Genomic DNA, 24261 nt, shown 5'->3' on the forward strand with positions numbered 1-24261 from the left:
TTTTTTTATTACTCTTCAGAGTAATGCATCCATGCATTTAAGCTTTGTTTTCTTTTACTTTAAGTGGTCTATGGTAAATTACCTGACAGTTGGCATGCATAAATAAGCTACAGCAAAACTTAATACATTTCTCAGTGTTCTTAGTTCAGATAGGCATGTTTTTAAAGCTGCAAGATTTAGTTCAATTTGTGTATAACTCCATTTCGTCTAGATTACCCTTCAATGATGCCACATCCTGAATGGACTTAAAGGGCTAAATTTCACGCTAAATTTGCTTCAGCCACCAGAGGTTGCCAGTTGGCATGCATAATAAATTACAGCAAAAAAAAACTGAATATAGTGTTCTAAGTTTACATAGGCAAGTTTGCTGCCAAACTCCGCTTTTTTTTTCTTTAAAAAAACAGTCCCTGCTGGTGAAACATTCTGCATCAGAATGTCACAAATATTAGGGTCTGACCTTAGTTTTCCAATGAAGTTCTCTCCTCCCCGTGACAAGTCAGTAGCATCAATAGAAATCAAATAATTTGATGTTTTGCTTTTTTTTCGCTTCCTTCCAGCCAATAGGAACACCTATACAATAACAGGAAAAAGCATGACACAAAAAGCCTAATAGGAAAGACTTTTGCATCTATATAGCTTGTAACAAAAAATTGACAGACATGAGATCACATTCATATTCCCACAAATTATATATAAAAGAAAGATGCAGGAAAAAAAATATACAAAATCCCTATAGATAGCTGTGTCTAGTACACATTGCCGAGAAAAGTCTTTTAGGTTACAGCGTCTAAATAACAAACGCCCGAGTTGAACACAGCTATCTATAGGGATTTTGTATATCAAGCCTGACCCCTTGTGGAGAAACAGATGCAAGTGCAGGCTTCTTGAGCAGCTTGCCGAGTAGCAAAATCCCGATAAAATAAATTGTTACTTTGTTTCAGTCCCTGTAAATCGGCTCTTAAGTAGCTTATATAGTGGCAAATTTCAGATACAAGAAATTGCCACTCATTCTTCGGTCCCTGTAATATGTGAACCTGATACTGTTGCCAAAATCTGTAACGGTATCAAATTGAAATACATTACTGATTTAGTGATCTAAGTCTAACAAGCACAGTGTCGTTTTTGATCTTAATCTTCCCTATCTTTCCTTGTATGTGTTTTTATCCTGATTTTTTTAAAGCAAGTTTAATAATAAAAAATAAGTAAATTTTAATTATACCATAGGTGTGCCGGTATCTTTTTCATGTGTCTATAACACAATATATTATATCAGTATAACATTATACTGTGCACCCAATACATAAATACTGTAGTGCGAGGTTTCTACTATTCAGCATCTACTTAGAAATATTTTGAATACTTGAAGTATCACATTTATCACATCGTGTTTTTCCTGTGTGCTACTAGCTAACACAGTAAAATCCTTGTTTTTTGAGCTTCTTTTTAAAAGACACTATTTGAGGTTAGCTTTTTTTTAAAATTAGGATATTGGTTATCTTTAGTTAACCAGTACACAGACAATTTGATGTTAAAAGAAATAGTGTAAAACTCAATGAAAAGGTAACTGAAATTTTATACATTGATTAGGACAGCAAAGGAATTAAAAGTACATTGGGCATATAAAAAGCTAGTCTAAAAACAAATATATTTAAACTATACCACCAGAATGAATACTTAACCAACAGTTTATATTATGTTAAGTGACCTATTTAAGAATCTCGCCAAACTGGAATATATATATCAGTAAATATTGCCCTTTTACATCCATTCCCTTGATCTGCCATTTAGTGATGGGCTGTATGCTCCCTCAGAGATCACCTGACAGCAAATTGACAGTAACAGGAAGTAGTGTGGAAGAAAAAGGCAGAACTCTGTCCATTCATTGGCTGATGTGGCCTAGCAAGTATGTGTGCCTTGGCCTGTTTGTGTGCACTGTGAATCCTATGATCTCAGGGGGCGGCCCTTAATTCTAAAATGGCAATTTTCTATTTAGGAGTACCCAATAGCACATACAACTAAAAAAGTACATTTTCATGAAAATGGTTTATTTAGATGAAGTAGGGTTCTACATGTGAGCATGTTTATGCAATATATTTTTAAAGAGACCTACATTGTTCGGGGGTATAGTTTTCCTTTAATAAGGAGATGGGCTAACTCATCCTTTTGTGCAGCCCAATTCAGTGAATTGATTTTTAATTCATGCTTTATCAGTTGTAAAAGTATAGCAGCATCCTTACCTTTTTGTCATTGTCAAGATGGACATAGTATGTAGGGTACAATCCTCTATCCATTCCTTTCTTATCTCTTGTTACCTTGCACTTAATAGTTACCCCTTGCGGTGCTGGACGCAGAACAAACTCTTCTAGGTTGTCTACTTCTATAACTGGTGAAACTGGTCGTTCCTCCTTCTAATAAAATAAAAATAGCTATTAATCTGTAAATCCTGTGTCCTATTCTTGTATGCCCTAGGCAATGCTCAAATTGTTTTGAGGAATAATTTCAGTAGTTAGTTTAAATCAGGAGAAGACTTTTCAGATATTACAACCCATCTACACATTATTTGAGCCTTAGGTCGATCAGTCCCTGTTTCCATGGGGACCCCAGACAACAGCTGCAAATTGGAGGTATGTATTATATATGATAAATGTATGGTAACATTTTTCTAGGTTGGTAATCATGTATATTATTAAAGAAAAGTAAACAGTTTATATTAAAATCCTATAAAGCCTCTAACCAGTCCCCAAAATAAAGTCAACAATACGCTGCCAATGTTTAACAATCTTTCCTTTATGCTTTCACCTTCTTAGATTTTTTTCCCCTTTTCCCTTTCTTATTGGTGTTTTTTGTTAGCTCTTCTTCTTCCTCTTCTTCCTCATTTGACTTTGCTAAACCTGCAAAGGATATTAAAAAAAAACAATTAGACACATATTGAAAAGTCATATTGTTCCTATTAATAATGTTTGTCTTTTGATCAAAATAATTTTTAGTTTTAACAACATATTACAGGAGAGACACATAAAAAATATAAAAAGGAGGAATTACATATAAAATTTGCTGTACACACCAGACAATAACTATGTAAAACATGATGCATTCTCAGTGATATTACATGTGTAATCATACAGCTTTGGTACAGGTCACTGATGTTTTACAGCCCTACCTACCAACACAGTTTCTGGTTTCCTTTTGCCTAACTTTCTGCATTCCTTGTTTCTGACTCGTTTGCCTGTTTCTGATCCTTCTAAACAGTGATAGCCCTGACCATTGCCTGAATTTACAAAATGCTTATGCCTTTGGATTCTGCACAATTAGACCTTGACCTGTTCTTCAGTACCAAGCTTCCTTCTAAGTACCAACTTCCACTCTACAGACCAAGTGGTCCTAACACTTCATACTTGAAACCATCTGAACCTTTATCTTACTCATCATTTTGAGTATTGGAGACTACACTGCACATTCTAGACTGGGCCTTACTAATGCTTTCTTATTGCTACACTAAAGAACAGGCCTAATAGCACAGTATTCAAAGGGTTATGCAGTCTGTATATTCAGGCAAGGATCAGGGCTAGCAGTGATCAGAAGGTTTAGAAACAGGCAAATTAGCCAGAAAAGGGAAAAATACACAAATTAGCTCCCCAGGAAATTCCTAGGAAATATTTTCAGAGGGGTATTGAACTCCAGTGAATTTGGCACCAAACTATGGTGTTATGGGTCACGTCCTCATGCTCATTCGTCTAGAGTTCTGAATGCACAATAGTGACACTGCAGAGATGGGCACAGCAATTATGAATGCCATGCCCATTGGTGTTTCTAGACCTAAGGCCCTCTGAGGTGGCTTTCCCGATGCCACCCCCCTGCCTTGCGCGCTTACCTTTACTGCGTCGGAGGGAGCCTAGGGGGGCCGCATTGCTAGTGCAGAGAGTGCAATTGAAGAGCTGAATTTTCAGTTTAAGAAAAGGAAATTTAAAGTTACCAGGAGCAGCTTTTTGCCAACTCACCTCATGGCAGCAGCGCCCCTGGGAGTGCCAACCATAACTACTAACATTTCCCCCTCCCCTGGGGGGACACAACACTTCCACTTTTTTTCTTCCAATTGTTTTTAGGAAGTCACCTACGGAATTCTTGCAGCAAGTAAGAAAATAGGACATCTAAATTTTTCCATAAGCAGTGTTCAGTTCTCAGTTCTTTTCAATGGATGGCAGATAATGGAAAGTCTCGAATTAAGAGTTCTTTCTACATCATACTTTTGTTGACCATCTATTAGGAAAGGTCAGAGGAGAATTGGTTAGTAATGACAGGCTTAATAATAGGGATGCACTGAACCCAGTTTTCTGGGTTTGGCCAAACCCCTGAATCCATTTTAAGTGATTCAGGCGGTGAAAAAATGTTCCACTTCCATGTTCACGCAGTGAAATTTAACGCTTCAGACCCTAATTAACCAATGGGACCCAGCTTGGGCAAAGCATTGAGGTGAACACTGAGGTTAATGTTTCTGGTAGACAACTAAACTGAGTACCAAGGAGAAAACTTGAGTTTCCCACCAGATAAAGCCTTGGCAGATGTCTCCAGTTTGTTCTATGCAAAATGCCAACTGGCAAAAATGTGGGCAAAATTCTCATTGCCCACAGGGAAAATGGGGAGAAGAAAATCCTGAGGAATAAACAGAGCATGGTGGCCAAAACACAAAAGAATGGTGACCTTATGGGCAAACTCAACCTAAAGGAAAAGATTGGACCAGTCAGCTTGGCAAATATAAATATGGCACCTCAATTACTGCACCAAGACTTTGGTTGACTTATTCAGCATCTCTGTTCATAGTCTAAAATAACTGAAACTTCACAAGAAATTTGCACAGTGACCACCATAACTTATAAATAAACTGAAAACCTCCTTAGACACAATTTGAGATGGGAAGCCATGAAGACCAAATATGTTTTGTATGAAAAGTTGAAAAGTTTGACAGCATGTGATAGTTTTCATAATGGGACAAAATGTGCCATCTTCCATAGGAAATCAGTAACCACCGATATAACTGTGTTTCCCTGGGTCTAATCAACAATAAATTCCATGACTAAGTGGATCTAAAAATAAAAAGGGAACAGACAATGACTGTGATAAACTACAAGGAAGCAAGTAAGGCACAAACAGTGCATGAAGCAACAAATTCAGTTACATATAAACGGCCACCTTATTAAATAATTTAGGAAAACTGGAGTCTTGTGAGCTTCCAGGTGGCCATCTTATCTGGAAATATTTTGCTGCAGAATGGAAAGATGTAGGTTTGGAGGAATGTAGCTTATGCCAAATGGAATATATGGGAGAGATGAAGACTGAGCAGTTTGGATCTGGGAAACAATTTAAAGGTATTCTGTAATTTTCATCATTTTTATGGTGTAATTTTATTTCTAAATTACACTGTTGTTGTTGTAATATTGGTGTGTAGGCAGCCATATCATTGTATTGTACCTGATTCTAAACTTTCAGAAAGAGTCAGCGCTACACATTAGAACTGCTTTCAGATAACCTATTGTTTCTCCTACACCCATGTAACTTGGATTTCCTACTATTGAGTGCTATTCTGATATCTACTGGGAGCTGCTATCTTGCTACCTTCCCATTGTTCTGCTGATTGGCTGCTGGGGGAAAAGGGAGGTGATATCACTCCAACTTGCAACTAAGCAGTAAAGTGTGACTGAATTTATAAGAGTACATGTCACACGGCAGTAGCACCCTGGAAATGAAGAATATGGCTAGTCCCATGTGAAATTTCAAAATTAAATTAAAAAAAAATTTTGTTTGTATTTTTGAATTATGGATTTCAATGCATGATTCTGCTGGAGAAGCTCTAGTTACTGAAGCGTTTTGAAAAAACTTGTTTTCCAATGATGGTATTCATTTAAAGATAATTAATTAATTAAGTAGGTTTAAGAAGGGCATCAACAGGTTATATCCCACTGATAGGTCCTGAATTATCATATGAATAAACAACAAAAATTTAAATGGAATAAAAACAACAACATTTATTGGCTCAAATAAATACAACAAAAACTAACATATAAATCATACTATACCAAAAAGGACAGGTGAATCCCAGTGCCTCATACTACCCACTCTCCTAACGCGTTTCGCACCATGTGGCGCTTCATCAGAAGAGGTGAAGCGCCACACGGTGCGAAACGCATTAGGATAGTGGGTAGTATGAGGCACTGGGATTCACCTGTCCTTTTTGGTATAGTATGATTTATATGTTAGTTTTTGTTGTATTTATTTGAGCCAATAAATGTTGTGGTTTTTATTCCATTGAAAATTTTTTGTTGTTTATTCATTTAAAGATGAAGTGATGAAATCAACAATATTGAAAAGAGAATGGGGACTAGGTTACTTCAAAGAGTTGGTCTTCTAAAATATAATATTTATTGCCACTTTAAAAGAGAAGGAAAGGCTAAGTAACTTGGGGGTGCCAAAATGTTAGGCATCCCCAAGTGACTTTAATCGCTTACCTTGTACCCCGGGCTGGTGCCCCTGTTAGAAGAAAACTGCACCAGCCCGGGGTACCTGTAGCGAGCGCTCCTTGTTGACAGATGTGGTCTTTATGATGAATACACAGAAAACACTTAGAACAGCATTTTTGTATAGCATGCAAAGTTTAAGCATGAATGCCATTCCATATATTCAAACAAAGATGACATACTAATCTTCTCAAAAGATCGGAAGACCCATTGCCTTCATGTCCAAGAAGTCCTGTCTCATCATTGGAACAATTCTTTATATGCTAAACCAGAGAAATTAATCTTTGAAACATCCAAGATTCCATTCTTGAGCTATATATGAATTAGAGAGGGTCCAGAGAAGGGCAACTAAGGTGGTAAAGGGTATGGAATGTCTAAGTTATGAAGAAAGACTGGCCAAGTTGGGTTTGTTTACACTGGAAAAGAGGCGCTTAAGAGGTGACATGATACCTATGTACAAATATATAAGGGGCTCATATAATAACCTTTCTAATGTTTTATTTACCAGTAGGTCCATCCAATGGACACAAGGGCATGATGAGAGGTTTCCGTTTAAATATTCAGAAAGGATTTTTTACTGTGAGAGCTGTGAAGTTGTGGAATTCCCTCCCTGAATCAGTCATACTGGCTGATATATTATATAGCTTTAAGAAGAAGTTGGATGGCTTTTTAGCAAGTGAGGGAATACAGGGTTATGGGAGATAGCTCTTTGTACAAGTTGATCCAGGGACTGGTCTGATTGCTATCTTGGAGTCAGGAAGGAATTTTTTCCCCTCTGAGGCTTCAGATGGGGTTTTTTGCCTTCCTCTGGATCAATTAGCAGTTAGGCAGGTTATATATAGGCATTATGGTTGAACTTAATGGACGTACATCTTTTTTTCAAATGAGATCTAATCTAATCAGATCTATGGCATTTCAGATACACCCTCTGGCTTATGTGCCCCCTGATTTAAGTGTACCTGTCCTTTAACAGACCTCTAGTTCTTTGCAAGCTGGGCATCCAGGAATCCATAAAACTTTTGAATTCCTAAGCCATACAGTCTGGTGGCCCTCCATACTCAAGGATGTAAAAGACTTCATATACACTACACTACATGTGCATTTTCTAAAACCTCTCTCTCCTTTCCATGTGGCCTTTTGCAACCTTTGCCAGTCCCTTCACAACCTTGGTCTCACTTAGCTTTATTGTTGATCTACCACCCTCAAAAGGCAATGCAGTAATTTGGGTTGTAATTGATCATTTCAGTACATGGTATATTTCATTCCCCTACAAAAACTTCCCTGAGCTGTTGAATTGCCTCAACTTTTTATCAAACATATTTTCCATTTCCATGACCTACCTCTTGATATTGTATCCAACAGAAGATCTCAATTTGTCTCTAAATCTTGGAGGTCCCTTTGCATCATGAGTTATAGGGATCAGCCACAAGTATTCTTCTGCATGATAACTGCAATCCAAAGGAGCAGCTGAACATCAGCAAGAAAGCATTACAGTGCCAAATTCAAAATAAATGGACACTGTAAATGCCAGTTCATGTGCTCTAAATTCATAATTATTGCTGATTTTACCAGTTCTTGAATCCTTGCCTGTTCTTGATCATTCCTACCTACCACTGCCTCTTTTTCTGACTACAACTCTAATGTGCCCTCTGGATACCATGACATTGGACTTTGCTGTTTATTCGCAGCACAGTAGTGAGTTTAGTGCCATGAGTACCACTATTTTGGATGTGGTATTCGAAACAGAGGCAGTATACTGTGATGAACCAGTAGATCCTTCCAGCAGACACACAGGCATACATTTGGATTAGAATAAAGAAGGATTCATGTTAAGGAGTGAAAATGTTTTTTACAGTGACTCTATCCCTGAAACATTTGTACTGGCAGATTCATAGGATTGCTTCAATAAAGTTCTGGATGCCTTTTTAGCAAAGCAGAGAATTTGAGGTTGCTGAAATGAACTCTTTATACAAGCTGATCCTAGTACTGGTCTTACAAAAAAAGATCTCAGGGTGGGGCCATAAAATGTAAAATTGTTGTGGGCGTCATCTTATTCACTAAAATTCTGTACCAAACTACAAAATATAAACTGTGCCTGATTTTGTTAAAATATATACTTATATATATAAATCAGACACATTTAAAATGACTCCCTATTCAAAGGTGAATATCATTTATGTCAATTAATATTTGCTTTTTATCAAGAAATTATGTATACATTGCATTACAACACATTTTTATCTAGATTTTGCAGAGGATTTTGATTTATTGCAACCTAAATTATTCCTAAATATACTATAGCCTGTCTATATATGCATTGATAAAGAAGTAGTTGAAGAATTGTGTCCAGAGATTAACTTCCAATGGTTATTACTGTTACCTGATTAAAGTTAAAGTATACAAATATGATGGCCTCATTTACAAAGGGGGTGCAAAGTGCAAAATGTATTATTTGGATACAAATTGACACATTTTTCACCCTAAATTCCAGCACTATTGTGGGTGCTGCTATCTGTATCCTGTAAACACAAAACAACTTCACGATCTACAAACCTTTCTTTTTCCCCTTGACATCTTTGGACACATCCCCTTTTGTCTGGAACATAGATGTCGCCCTTTTCTTTGTTGATTTAAGAGGTTTTGAATTGGAATCTGAATCTTTATCTGCATTACCCTGACCTATTATGAAAGAAAAACAAAATTCATTTTTTGCAAATTATGGTTTTTGTCCTGTGTAAATTTTTGTTTTGCGTGCTTGATGAAAAAAATTTGTAAGATAAATCAAACCCAGGATAACTATCCTTGAGTCTAATGAAAAACTTTAAACACAAGGAGGAAAAACAGCAGGAAAACACTGTCACTTTAGCCAAACCATTCAGTCTGCAATTTATATGCACTGTAAAAGTGTTGTTTAGTATAACGTTTTCATCACGTTTTCTCCGCCTAACCTCCTCCTTTGAACTCCAGCAGTGGACAAATGCTCCGACTCATAAGGATGGCCACTTTCTGGATTTAGTCTTTACTAAAAAGCTGTCCCTGTCTGATTTTAACAGTGTCCCCTTCCCCTTCTCTGACCATCACCTGGTTTCATTTTATATCTCTCACTCTCCTTCCCAACCTGCTCCTTCCCCCACTGTATTAATTAGAAATACATGCGACGTAGATCTCCCGGCCTTAGCTTCCTCTTTCAGGTCCAGTCTCTCCTCCTTTGATGAGATGTCGGACCCTGATACCCTGGTTAACAAGTACAACAGTATACTTGCCTCCACCATTGACCTATTTGCACCCCATCAGCCTAAGCGTACTCGGGTTCAAAACCCACGCCCATGGCTGAATGTGCACACCAAATTCTTACGCTCCTGTACGAGGTCTGCGGAACGTATGTGGAGGAAATCCCGTACGCAAGCTGACTTTATACATTATAAATTCCTATTGGCCTGCCTCAATTCTGCCCTGTTGAAGGCTAAACAGGAATACTATAACACCCTCATAAACCACAATAAATCCAACCCACGACGCCTGTTTTCTATTTTCAATACCCTTCTGCGTCCCTCGCAGACTCCATTACCTCACCTTATGCACTCTCCCCAGGACTTTGCTGAGTTCTTCATGAACAAAGTGGAGTCCATCCGCAATCAGATTCCCCCCTCTACTAATACAGACCAGCTCCTCCTTCCTCAGCCCCCCTCTGCATGTCTTAACTCTTTTGGTCCCGTAACTGTCTCCGAGGTCTCCCACCTTCTTTTGTCTGTTCCCCTCACCACTTGCTCTCTTGACCCTATGCCTTCCTCTCTGCTCAAACACTGCATTCCTGAACTTACTCCGGCTCTTACTCACATCTTTAACTCTTCTCTGACCTCTGGAAGCTTCCCCTCTTCCTTCAAACAGGCCTGTGTCAAGCCCATCCTAAAAAAGGCCATGCTGGACCAGTCCTGCCTCTCTAACTACCGCCCTGTCTCACTTCTACCGCTTGCCTCCAAAATCTTAGAGCGTATTGTCTTCTCCCGTATTACTAACTTTCTCAATGACCATAATTTATTAGACCCTCTGCAATCTGGTTTTCGGCCTGCGCACTCTACTGAGACAGCGTTGTGCAGAGTTACAAACGATCTTCAGGTTGCCAAAGCCAAAGGTCACTTTTCCGTACTAATCCTCCTAGATCTATCGGCTGCGTTTGATTTGGTTGACCACTCCCTCCTGATGCAAATTCTGCATTCGATTGGTCTCCGCAGTCAGGCTGCATCCTGGATCTCCTACGCTAATAAAACCTCATCTCCAGTTCCTCTTAATGTGGGGGTACCCCAAGGCTCTGTACTTGGGCCGTTGTTGTTCTCCCTCTACACGCTGTCTTTGGGAGATCTCATCCGTTCATTTGCCTTCAAATACCATCTGTATGCTGATGATATCCAAATTTATCTGTCGACCCCTTCATTAACAGCTGAAACTGAGACTCAAATCTCTAACTGCCTCCTGGCCATCTCTAACTGGATGAACGAACGCCACCTCAAACTCAACCTAACAAAAACTGAACTAATGATTTTTCCGCCTAAGCCTGGTCCTGCCCCCCTTTTCTATCTCTATTGATGGCACCCTCATCAACCCCGTCGATTCGGCGCGTTGTTTGGGGGTGATCTTTGACTCCAGTCCCTCCTTTTCTAACCACATTAACTCCACTGTCAAAACTTGTCACTTTTTCTTACGCAATATTGCCAAAATCCGTCCCTTTCTTTCTACTGTAACAGCTAAACTGCTCATGCATGCTCTCATCCTGTCACGACTGGATTACTGCAACCTGCTATTAACCGGCCTCCCTAACTCCCATCTTTCCCCCCTACAGTCTATATTAAACACTGCTGCCAGAATTCTCCTCCTCTCATCCAGGAGAGTTCAGGCCCTTCCCCTGCTAAAGTCCTTATCGTGGCTTCCTATCAAACAAAGAATTGCTTACAAACTTCTTCTCCTAACCTTTAAAGCCCTCCATTCCTTTGCTCCTCACTACATCTCGTCCCTTGTGTCTTCGTATGTTCCCGGCCGACTCCTTCGTTCCTCGCAGAGCAATCGTTTGTTTGCGCCCCCCACTACTACTGCGGTTTCCCGTCTTAAACCTTTCTGCCTGGCTGCCCCCTACATTTGGAATGCCCTCCCTGATTTCCTCCGGAGAGAATCCTCCCCCAGTCTTATTAAAACTAAGGTTAAAGACTACCTTTTGGAGCACTCGCCCAGCACCTGATCTGGGAACTGCCACTTATATTGTAGTGTCACCCACTGTGACCTACAGCACTTATATTTGCCTATTTGTGTCTGTTAGTTACTCTCCCATATAGATTGTAAGCTCTACGGGGCAGGGACCTCCTTCCTCTTGTGTCCTCGACTCTTAACTTATTGCTGCTGTATTTATCTGTATTTATTATTATACTTTGTATTTCTCTATTATCTTAACACCCTGTTTGTATTAATGTATTCTACTGTACAGCGCTGCGTACATAAGTAGCGCTTTATAAATAAAGATATACATACATACATACAAATGAGTGCTATTAAAACAATTTTCAAGCTAGGCAGTTAATAGGTATTTTCCCTAAATCTGACACTAGCATTTGTCACACAAATTTTTTATCGCCCACATCTTTTTTTTTTTTTTTTTGCCCATGCTTTTTATTTACGCGACCGCAACCTTTTTCAACTTGACCGTGCCCTTTTTTGACGCAACTGTACCCATTTTTGACAAGCCCGTGCCCAATTTGACGTGCGACTAATTTTTCCGCAGCTAATTTTCACAGAAGTTTCGCGAAACAATTCCCCAATGGCGAAATGCAGAAATTTACGGCAAATCCATGCTGGCTCATCACTAATCCTACATGGTGCCAGCTTCACAGTTTAGCAACCACTGATCAAAAGTAATGGCGCACTGGTCAATTTTGTAAGCAGGCACCAAAATGCTTATGAATGTCCTTCATTCATTCACTGAAAATTATGCTTAATACATTTTTAAGCAATACTCGCATTAACTGCAACATTTGCCATTAAAACAAGGAAATGTAGTTCATTACACATGCCATAGAATTCTAGCAGTCTTAGACTGGTACCTCTTATTCTAATTTTTAACTTTGAAAAATTAAGATGACAATATAATTTGATTTTTTTTTGCTATTTTCATCTGGCTGCATGAATAACATGTCAAAAAAAGAAAAAGAAACCTCCCCTGTGGTGTTTTTATCCCTCATGCTGACATGTACAGTATATTCACATGCATTGTGGGGTGGGCACAAATATTCTCTGCCAGATTGCTTGAGGACATTAAGTTACATGCCTTACTGTATCGTCATAATGTAAGAAAATTTATACTGCTGATTTATTTTAAGCAAAGCACACCAAAATCTGTATCCTTAAAGTGATACTTACACTAAAAACAACTACTTTTTAAGATATTAATGTACATTCAAAGTTACCTATAGGTCATGTTGATCATTTTATAATGATAGGCCTGCTTTTGTAAGTAATTTTTATTTGAAATTCCTAAATCTGACAGTCCCTTCTCAACCTGTCAGTTACACCTTTTAAAGCTAACAGACTACTGCTGCACAGATAAGGCAGTACCATGATAGAGTAATATGGGGGATTGTCAAAATGTTGGGCTAATACTTTTAAGGCAAAATTATAAATAGCATGCAAAGGCAAGGTTATGATAGATGTAAAAAAAAGGTTTAACTTCTGGTGTCAGTATGTCAGTATGCTCTTGAAAGTGCATCCCTTAAGCTAAAGACTCCCTATTAATCTTGTTAAAAAATGTGTACATATGAGGGGTCATTTACAATAGAAATTGCAGTTCCGCTTGACCGCAGTCAACATGTACTCTCTGCACTTCCATATAATTCCCGCAGATGTCTCAATCACCGCAGTACAGTTTCACCAAAAGAATAGGGTGCACACGTCACTCTCAGTGTCAAGTTGTTAGGTAATTTGTTTTAGTGTCAGCTAATTATGGACCGTGTTACAAAAATGAAAAAGCCTGAGAAAAAATATGTTATGAAAAAAGAGATTGCCTAACAACCTCCAGATTGACCAGAGGTGCCATTCAAATTGACTATCATATTATTTGCCTGTCAGGGCTGGCCACTGGTGAGTGATTGGCAGAGCCTCAAAGACAGGCTGAGATCTGTGCCGGCAACAGGTGAGTGGTGTCAAGAAACAAGTAGGAGGTTTAAACCAGGGAATATACAGCAAACAGGAATTGGACACTGGATGGAAACTGGAGAACAGGAACAAAGGCAGGGACACATGAACAAAGGCAGGAACCAAACCTTGATCCAGGCATGAATCACTGGCATTTGGAGTATAAACAGGCTGGATCAGGCTGAAGAGCTTACTCAACAATTAACTGGGTGTTGCATGAAGCAACTTTATGAAGCCCCTTATTTCTAGATAAGTGACACACATGCTCCAGTGGCTCATTTGATTAATGCAACCACAATTCAGCACACAGTTCAGAGTTTGATTCCATAAAGTTCCTGACACTTTTGTTAATGTAGTCCCTAATCTTTAGCCGTAACCCTGATCTGAATTCATGGCAGCCTTTGGCTGGCTGTTATCACTGCAAATGTGAGTGTTTTGACTATAATTTCTGTAATTTATTTTGCATGCTTTGTCCTTTTTTTCAACTTTTTTATTTGAACTTTTATGAGAAAACAAGATTGGTAAGTGTTATACAGTCAGTTCAATTATACATTTAGTTTGATCAAGATACTAAAGTAAAAAGTTATGAAACTTGTGACCTTACAAATAAGAGAGGCATCCAAAACAGTCCTGATTAACGTATATTAATAATGCAACTTGTACTCATAAAAGTTGTCCTTGGGGGTTTAAATTTTATAGAACCTATTCCGCCTCATGGACAAGTGGATTATCCCAAAGTAGTTTCGTGTCATACCAGGTTGGGTGCTGGAAGACATGTATTGTTAGGTGCTTTATTGTTTGTGGTAAGGTGATGTGAATTTTTGGAACCACCTGGTCACTCTGGCATTTGACCCCTTGTTCTGCTTCATCCAGTTGAGAGGGGCATGATCAGAGACCAACCTGAACTTTCTCCCCAAAAGGTAATAGTGTAGTGTAGCGAGTCCAAATCCCACTTGATGACCAGACATTCTTGCTCCATTATTATTGCATAGCTTTTCTCAGCTGCCATCAGCTTTCCACTGAGGAAAACTATGGGATGCTCCTCCCCATTGATGACCTGTGACAGTACAGCACCCAGACCTACATCAGAAGCATCCGTCTGGACCACAAATTCCCTTGTGAAATCAGGAGCCACCAAAATCGGGTAGTGACAAAGTGCAGACTTGAGCTCTAAGTATGCCATTCAGCTTCTGTGTTCCATTCAATTAGGACTGACTTCCGACCTTTGGTCAGATCAGTCAACGGGGCTGCTATGATGCAAAAATTGGGTACAAACCTTCGGTAGTACCCAACCATTCCCAGGAATCCACATACTTGCGTTTTGATTTTAGGACAGGGGTAGTTCTGAACAGCATCTACCTTACTAAGCTAGGGTTTTACTAGTCCTCTTCCAGAATGTACCCTAGGTACCTTGCTTCCTCCATTCCTATTGCAACCTATTACACACTTTTGGGGGTTGTCCATGAACCCACCCATTCTCAGGGAGTCGAGAACTGCCTGGCCGTTGTGAAGATAAAAAATTACAATATCATCCAGGTAGACCGATGTGTACCTCTGGTGGGGTTGTAAAAGCTTGTCTATTGCCCTCTGGAACATTGCCAGGGCAGTCTGCAAACCAAAGGGAATTCTCCTGTGTAGCTTGGGAACCAATAGTTGTTTAATGACCTCCTCGCAGACCTTGGTGACCTGATAGAGTAGGTCACCATTGACAGCAAAGTGAGGCCACCGTATATCTGCGCAAGGGTCCTGAGGAACACCATTAATTACCACTACTTGCTCCCTGGCATTAGTGGGGATCCTGCATCTGTGCAGTGCCAAAAGCTTCCCATGACACATCCACACCAGGACATACGGGGTGGGATGAATGCTGGGATTGTCAATTACAGGATTACCTTCTTGGGACTGTGACACATGATTATTTTGTAAGTCAAACATTACTCCACTTTCATCATTACTGGGCCTTTCATGTCTCCCACTATTTAGAACAAACTGACACGTCAGCAGTTTTCCTCCCCACACTTTCCCATAATTCACCATGCTCCCTGGATCTAGGAGAGCCTTGACTGGGACCTGATTAATATAGACAGTACACTCAAATTGCTGCTCAGTTAAGTAAGGGCATGCAGTGTAAACTTCCTGCGTATAACAGGAGAGATTTTGGAGGGCCCCATACTACAGGGGCTCTTCCTCCTGTTAGCAGTGGGCTCTGGTGTGCCCCCAGGTTTGGCACCTCCAACACTGCACACTGTTCCCCCTTAGGTGGGGAGGATAAACCTGGTTGCGCACCCTGCTGGGCTAGTGAGGACAATCGTCCACTTTCTTTCACACTGGCTCCAGGATTTTGTGGAAGACTTTTCCAGGGCTGCAAGGTTCTCGTCTGACGTGAGTTAGTTTTCTGTTGGCGGTTGTAGGGAGTAAGCAATTCCTCATTCGCAGTGTACTGCTCATCTATCTCTACCAACTGTTCCGCAGTTTTGGGGTCCCCACCCAAATGGATGAGGTCATGCATCTGTGACCTGGGCGACTTAACGGGTTGATAGGTCCACCTGTGGGCTCCGACCACCATGGTAAACCCCCAGTCATGCTAGGATCTCTGCCTTCAGCTGATCGTAATTCACGGCATCATTTGTGTCAAGGTAATAATATGCATTTTGTGGGTCTCCAGACAGAAATGGAGCTATTAGGCAAGCCCATTTGTCTTGGGCCACCTTTCTCGCACCGCAGTCCTCTCCAATATGATGTGGAGAGCCTCAACATCATCAGTGGGAGTCAACTTTTGGAGAAAATGACTTGCCTGGGTTGTTTTCTAACTCCCAGAGCTCACTGCAGGTGACTCCTCTCATGGAGTGAGCTGCTGTACTGCTTCAGCCAACAACTTTGCTAGGGTAGTCGTAGTCTCTTGTAAGGCAGACTTTCGCAGTGCAATTAACTGAGCATCTGTAGACTGTTGTTCAGTCTCCATGGTGGAAAGCTGTGCCATGGTAGCCTCTCAAGGCTGAGCCTTTGTAGTCTGCTGCTGCTCAACCATGCTCTGCTGAAGCTGGACTGTAGCATGGGCTAGGGGTAGGCATGAGAGGCTCCTGCCTGGGGCCTTCAATCGTTTGCCTACCCCTAGTTCTGGCTTTGGGCTTAACCTAGCCACAAAGTGTCCCACAAGCGGTCCAAACAAATAAATTTGGCTTACTTTAGCCAATAAATGCAGTTCAAACAAAAACCGGTTTGTCTCAGTAATAGCCAGCAGGAGAATCCCAAACAGCTCACACGTGCAGCTCCTATTTCCACACTCAGCCTAACCAGCCTAGCCTAACACCCCCTTGGCTGTCCAGCCCACACCCTTCTGCTAGTTAACCCTGTGTTGGCTCTCTTAAAGGGTGGGTCTTAAAGGGCTCAGAACCTAAAAAATGGGGATATATACCTACCATCCAGGATATATCGCCTCCAACTTGTACAGTGGTCAAGTCAAGGTCCAGTCTAAGTGAAAAATGTAATGGAGTTTTTGTTTGTACTAAAGAAATCGGTGGAGAGGTATGTGAGAGCCATTGATGTAAAATAGCTTTTTTAGCTGCTGCCACTAATCGTTCAGCTAAGGTTTTTTTGTTTTGTGATATGAAAATTGTGAGGGAGTTTGCTGAAGATAGCCCAGCTGTAGCATTTAAAGTTTTACCTGGCAGGTCTTTCTAGTAGCTGGCAACTTCTCCCCAGAATTGTTTCAATCTTGGACAGGACCAAAGACAGTATATGAGATCTTCTCTAGAATAACCGCATTTGAAACATTTGTCCGAAGAGGCACGACAATTACTGTGAAAGTTAACGCCTCCCAGGAGTAGGCATTACTGAAAAAAATTGCAGCTAGTGATTGTCTGTGGTGACAAGATGGAGTTTGCAGTCGGATTTTTTCAAGTATGTGATCTTCCTAGAGTGATGCATGCTTGTGTTTTCAGGGAAATGGTAATTTTCAGAAAGTAATTGCTACGTGCGTAATATCGTGCGCTAATATCAAGTGCGGCAAAAAATATCACACGCGGTGGAAATTATTACGCAAATATTGCTTAAAAAAGCTCATCACCAGATAAATAGCGTCAAGAACATCACTTCTTAATTCAGATGTCCTTTCAGAATTGAATTGATCATTAACTCTAAAAAAATAAGATGTGATATTTTAGTTCTATAAATAGCACTCGTTTTATCGACCTTTAGTGATATATTTTACATACTCATGTAAAAAAAATCATGAAAAATATTTTTGTTATTTCTGGAGCTAAACAGGAAACAGGAAATGTTGCTACCCATGTTTGGCCCTTGCAAGGATAATTAGATTATTATTAGTGCACAGATCAACAGAAATTCATTATGTAGGGGGATCAGTGCACTGTGAATTATCGCATTATCTGTCTTTCAAGGTCAAAACATAGAGTAGCTTCAATTTCAATGTTAGTCCTGTTTAAAATGTGAAATAGAGCTTCTTTACAGTGCAGATGTATAGCCTGTGGAAAGGAATTTGATATTACTTATATTAACACACCTTTCTTTATGTTCTTCTCTTCCTTTTTTCCCCCATTAATTTGAAACATGGAGCCAGACTCTCTTTTCTTGTCTTTGGCTTTTGCATTCTTTTTCTCCGATTTATTTTCATCTCCTTGGCAAACAAAGAAATGTATATATATTAACAGAAGGCTTCCAGAAATGTTAACAAACACAGAATTATACCGTGCATGACTGCTCTAAAAGAAGTTATACATTCACATAGCTACAAAACATTATATTTAAATTTAGCTCAATACCTCTAGCTGTATGACTTTAATTTAATACTGATTGTATTCCTAATAGATATTTTATGATTTTTTTTATTACAAGTTAACATGACAATGAATAGTATGACATGACAAATCTGCATCAATAGTCTCTATAAATTGTACAGGTATGGGACATCTTATAGTTTTTACACCTAGAAATCTACTGTGACCTTTTTAATTGAAACTGTCAGTCCCAATGCTATAACCTTTTAACCTTTTCACTGCCAGCCAGTTTGGCGCTTCTGGAACTTTTATTGCCAAACAGTTTTTGGACATTTTGCACTCACTTTAGGGGCCTTTCCTTGGGAGGACTTTTATCTTTATCCAGGAAAACGATATATTGTTGTTTTCAGGACAACCTAAGCTTTTAAAAAATGGTGGAATTTTAGTGAACTTCCCATAGTTTGCTTGTTCTCATCCGTCCCATTTCAGCTGCCGTTCATTCACTTTCGGTGAAAGTGAATGAACAACCCCCCCCCAACTGTTCTTGCAGAGCGATTTGACAAAATTGGAAAACTGGGCAGCAAACTGGAAAATGAGGTTTATTGTGGACAAGTGCAAAGTTTTGCACTTTTGTAGAAATAATATAAATGCGAACTATCTACTAAATGGTAGTTTGTTGGGGGTATCCTTAATGGTGAAGGATCTAGGGGTTTTTGTAGATAACACGTTGTATAATTCCAGGCAGTGTCATTCTGTGGCTACTAAAGCAAATAAAGTGCTGTCTTGTATAAAAAGGGACATTGACTCAAGGGATGAAAACATAATTTTACCTCTTTATAGGTCCCTGGTAAGGCCTCACCTTGAGTATGCGGTGCAGTTTTGGCCAGAAGGATATTAATGAGCTGGAGAGTGCAGAGACATGCAACTAAACTGGTAAAAGGGATGGAAGCTTTAAGCTATGAGGTTTGGCTGTCAAGGTGGGGGTTGTTTTCTCTGGAAAAGAGGCACTTGCGAGGGGACATGAAATCGATCAACGCACCAGAGGCCACCCCTTTAGATTAGAGGAACGGAGCTTCCACTTGAAGCAGCGCAGGTGGATTTTCACGGTGAGGGCAGTGAAGCTGTGTGATGTGGTAATGGCAGATTTTGTTAATGCCTTTAAGAGGGGCCTGGATGAGTTCTTGAACAAGCATAGTATCCAAGGCTATTGTGATACTAATATCTACAGTTAGTAGTAGTAGTTGTTAATGGTTGTATATATAGTTTATGTATGTGATAGTATAGATTAGAAAGTATAGGTTGTGTGTGCTGGGTTTACTTGGAAGGTTGAACTTGATGGACTCAAACAGTTTTTGGACATTTTGCACTCACTTTAGGGGCCTTTCCTTGGGAGGACTTTTATCTTTATCCAGGAAAACGATATATTGTTGTTTTCAGGACAACCTAAGCTTTTAAAAAATGGTGGAATTTTAGTGAACTTCCCATAGTTTGCTTGTTCTCATCCGTCCCATTTCAGCTGCCGTTCATTCACTTTCGGTGAAAGTGAATGAACAACCCCCCCCCAACTGTTCTTGCAGAGCGATTTGACAAAATTGGAAAACTGGGCAGCAAACTGGAAAATGAGGTTTATTGTGGACAAGTGCAAAGTTTTGCACTTTTGTAGAAATAATATAAATGCGAACTATCTACTAAATGGTAGTTTGTTGGGGGTATCCTTAATGGTGAAGGATCTAGGGGTTTTTGTAGATAACACGTTGTATAATTCCAGGCAGTGTCATTCTGTGGCTACTAAAGCAAATAAAGTGCTGTCTTGTATAAAAAGGGACATTGACTCAAGGGATGAAAACATAATTTTACCTCTTTATAGGTCCCTGGTAAGGCCTCACCTTGAGTATGCGGTGCAGTTTTGGCCAGAAGGATATTAATGAGCTGGAGAGTGCAGAGACATGCAACTAAACTGGTAAAAGGGATGGAAGCTTTAAGCTATGAGGTTTGGCTGTCAAGGTGGGGGTTGTTTTCTCTGGAAAAGAGGCACTTGCGAGGGGACATGAAATCGATCAACGCACCAGAGGCCACCCCTTTAGATTAGAGGAACGGAGCTTCCACTTGAAGCAGCGCAGGTGGATTTTCACGGTGAGGGCAGTGAAGCTGTGTGATGTGGTAATGGCAGATTTTGTTAATGCCTTTAAGAGGGGCCTGGATGAGTTCTTGAACAAGCATAGTATCCAAGGCTATTGTGATACTAATATCTACAGTTAGTAGTAGTAGTTGTTAATGGTTGTATATATAGTTTATGTATGTGATAGTATAGATTAGTAAGTATAGGTTGTGTGTGCTGGGTTTACTTGGAAGGTTGAACTTGATGGACTCTGGTCTTTTTTTAACCCTATGTAACTATGCTCTAGTGGAATATGCATTTACCCCTTTTGGGAAACATCTTCCACTTTCTTGTTAAGCCTTCTTAATACAAGGAGAAGGAAAGGTAAAAAGGCTTTATCGGAAAGGTCTATGTACAAACAGCCATAAGCACTCACAGAAACACTGTGTATCAAAAAGAAAACACAGTATTTCTTGTCTCCTTTATGTTCTTCGGTATCAGACTTCTTCTCTTTTAAGGCTCCTTCTGGCTTGGGGCTTGAGTTTGCTCAGTTCTCTCCTCTCTCCCTTCTCCTGATCCCCCCTCCCATAAGAATGCATAAGAACTCACTTCCCCCACCCTTAGGAATGTGTGATCTGAGCTTCCAATGGCTATAATTGCCGTAGGAAACTACCTAGACTAAGTTAAAATGGCAGCTGCTATCAGAGGGAGCATCTAGGTATAGTAAAGCTTTCTACTGAATAAATATAGAGTTGTAGGTGGCACTAATGTGCAAATCTATTGGCAGTAAAATGCCAAAATGACTTTACTTCTCCTTTAATACAATTGGCACTCCGTCTACTTATTGTGGAGGTTGCAGCAGCCTGACATTTTCTATTACCAGAAAGAATGATCATATGGTGTTCCATAACCACTTTTGGCAAGAAGTCTATATCTCTATATCTAGAGGAGTATAATTCACTGGTACATTCTTAATTTTATATGATATGTCTTCTTTAATAAGAATAATTTTAATTTATAATTTACATCTTTGTGGATAGGGAAGAACTCCCATGTTTGGCCCTTGTACATATTTTAAATCTGTTAGTGACAACTCCTATCTGCATCCTAAATGCATGCATCTTTCCTGTTGTAGAAATGATATCCCCTTGGGGCAACAGAAAGTGTAAAGGAAACTTTAAAACATTCAGTCCTTAATATTCAGTCTCTCTATCATAGGCCTTTTTAACTGATGCTTCTAACTCCCCAAAAAATTCAATTGTTGGATCAGCAGGCAAATGAGTATATGTAACACTATCTGAGAGCACCCTTTCGGCCTAAGAAAAATAATCTTTAATATCTTGCACCACTAATCCACCACCTTTGTCTGCTGGGACTAAAATAATGGATTTATCCTTTTGTAAACTTTTTAAGGCTTTAAACTCCTTCCTATTCAGATTAGACAATTATGCACTTTTAAACGCAAGGGGATTTCTAAAATCTTCCTTCCTTACAAGTTTAAGGAAAGGATCTATAAATGGACCACGAGAGCCATAAGGGTAAAAGACTGATTTGGGGCATAGACCGGACCTCATTCCTTCCTCCCTTATAGGGTTCTCTATGGCCAGATCACCCTTCTCCAAAAAATGTATTTTTAAAGTCACTGGGCCCGATTCACTAAAGTGCGATAAAAATTATCGCACGTTTTTTGCGGTAAAAAAGACGTGATAATTAGCGCGCGATTCACCATAGTATTATCGCATGCGATAAGTCCCCATTTTCGCATGCGGTATTTCTCGCGCTAATTTTACCGCATGCGTTAATTTCCGCGCTGAAAAGAATACGATCGCATGATTCACTATAACTTTGGCGCGCATTCGCATTCGGCTATGCGAAAATTAACACCTACTACAGGCAGGCGAAAAATTATAGAAAAGTACAGTAAATGAGTTTTTTGCAATAAAATATGGACTTACAGTGTTATTTATTCAAGTATGTGTCTTTTTACTCAATTTTACTCAAAATTAACACCTACTACAGGCAGGCGAAAAATTATAGAAAAGTACAGTAAATGAGTTTTTGTTAATAAAATATGGACTTACAGTGTTATTTATTCAAGTATGTGTGTTTTTACTCAATTTTACTAAAGTCTTGGCATGTATGGAATTTCGCTACTAATATACAGTACTATAGCGGTGAATATGTTGTCGCCAAAATATACAGTACTATAGCGGTAAATATTTTGTCGCGATAATGTACTGTACTGTAGCGGTGAATATTTTGTCTCGCAAAATACATTACTATGTATAGTTTGGCGATTTTTTTTATCGCGATTTTGTAATCTCGCGACTTGCGGACATTTTGTGGCGATTTTGTAATCACGTGACATGTGCGACTTGGGGCCATTTTGTGTCATTGAGCCTGCAGCCACCAAACTGAGAGGACATGCCTGGGGTTTCTGACTTGCTACCAGGGGAGAGGCGCTACATTATCAGCGTGCTCCTGCGTGCAGGATATGACGACCCACCCCTGGGGGACTTAGGGGTCCACAAAAGGAAGAGAGCCATCCTGCGCGACCTCCAAGCCAGGTTGCGCGGGGGCTTCCGAATTGATGTGGACCCCCGCCAGCTCCAGCGGCTGTGGTCTGACATGAAGCGCAGGAGCCCAGAACTGGTCGCTGAAATTGCAGAAGGTAATTATTGTACTTTATTATGCTTTTACAGTATACGTTCAGTGAAAGATTTAGCAAGTAATTTGAACTAAAGGTACAAATGTAAGAAATGTCAGGGATGATGAAAGTAACATAGTAACATAGTAAGTTGGGTTGAAAAAAGACATACGTCCATCACGTTCAACCATAATGCCAGTGAGGAACTGAAACGTTGGTCACAATAAACCTCTGAATATTATTTCACATCTTTGTGACTCCTTGTGAAAATCCTGTGTGTGCAGGCACCCAGGTATTATTGTTCCTTATAGTGTGCAGCTTCCCAGCACTTCGTATTGTATATATATATATATATATATACACATCTATTTTCAAATACATATGCATAAATAAGTTTAAAGCAGGGGGGAAGCAGCAGGGAGCGGCCCATAGTATGAGTCATTTGGGGAAGGGCCACAAATGTTTTAGGGGGCCCTGGCTAACAATGTCTGTGTGTCCTTTGTATTGATGTGAGGGTTCACAGGGGGAGGGGCCATTGGGGGCGTGGGAGGAGGGGGTGCAAAAAATGTTGTTGTGAGGGGCCCCGTTATTTATGATGGTGTATGAATGTATATATATATAATATATATTACACAAAATAACATCTTGCAATACTATTTCACAGAACTTCAGCTGGCGCCTCCTCCCCAGGCCCAACTCCAGGCCCTCCAGGCTCTACCGGCCCAGCAGGCTCTACCGGCCCCCGAGGCCCGACCTGCGGCCCGACCTGCCCATCCACCAGCCCCAGAGGCCCATCCACCGGCCCCAGAGGCCCATCCACCGGCCTCAGAGGCCCATCTACCGGCCCCAGAGGCCCATCTACCGGCCCCAGAGGCCTAAGGACAATCGGCCCAAGAGGCTGAAGAGGCCCCCAAGGCCCCAGACACCCCCCCCTTGATTCCTCCCCCAGTTTCCCCCCAGTTTCACCCCAGGCCCTTGAGTTCTCCCCCCAGGCCCCGGACTCCCCCCAGGCCAAGCGCTGGGCGCCAGGTTCTCCTGCGCACGAGGGACCATCCGTGCAGGAGGACCTGGCCAACATGAAGGCCGAGCTGGCCCAGC

General features: G+C 40.3%; 1 protein-coding gene across 1 annotated transcript in view; it reads right to left on the reverse strand.

Moving 5' to 3' along the window:
• Positions 1-24261, reverse strand: part of tulp1 (TUB like protein 1) — a 115301-nt gene that overhangs the window by 15372 nt on the left and 75668 nt on the right. The window contains 5 exon segments of the mRNA NM_001016482.2: positions 458-570; positions 2238-2408; positions 2800-2891; positions 9063-9188; positions 18205-18318. Coding sequence (NP_001016482.1) covers positions 458-570; positions 2238-2408; positions 2800-2891; positions 9063-9188; positions 18205-18318 — 616 coding nt within the window.

Source organism: Xenopus tropicalis, chromosome 2 (assembly GCF_000004195.4).
Source record: "Xenopus tropicalis strain Nigerian chromosome 2, UCB_Xtro_10.0, whole genome shotgun sequence".
Lineage (NCBI taxonomy): Eukaryota > Metazoa > Chordata > Amphibia > Anura > Pipidae > Xenopus > Xenopus tropicalis.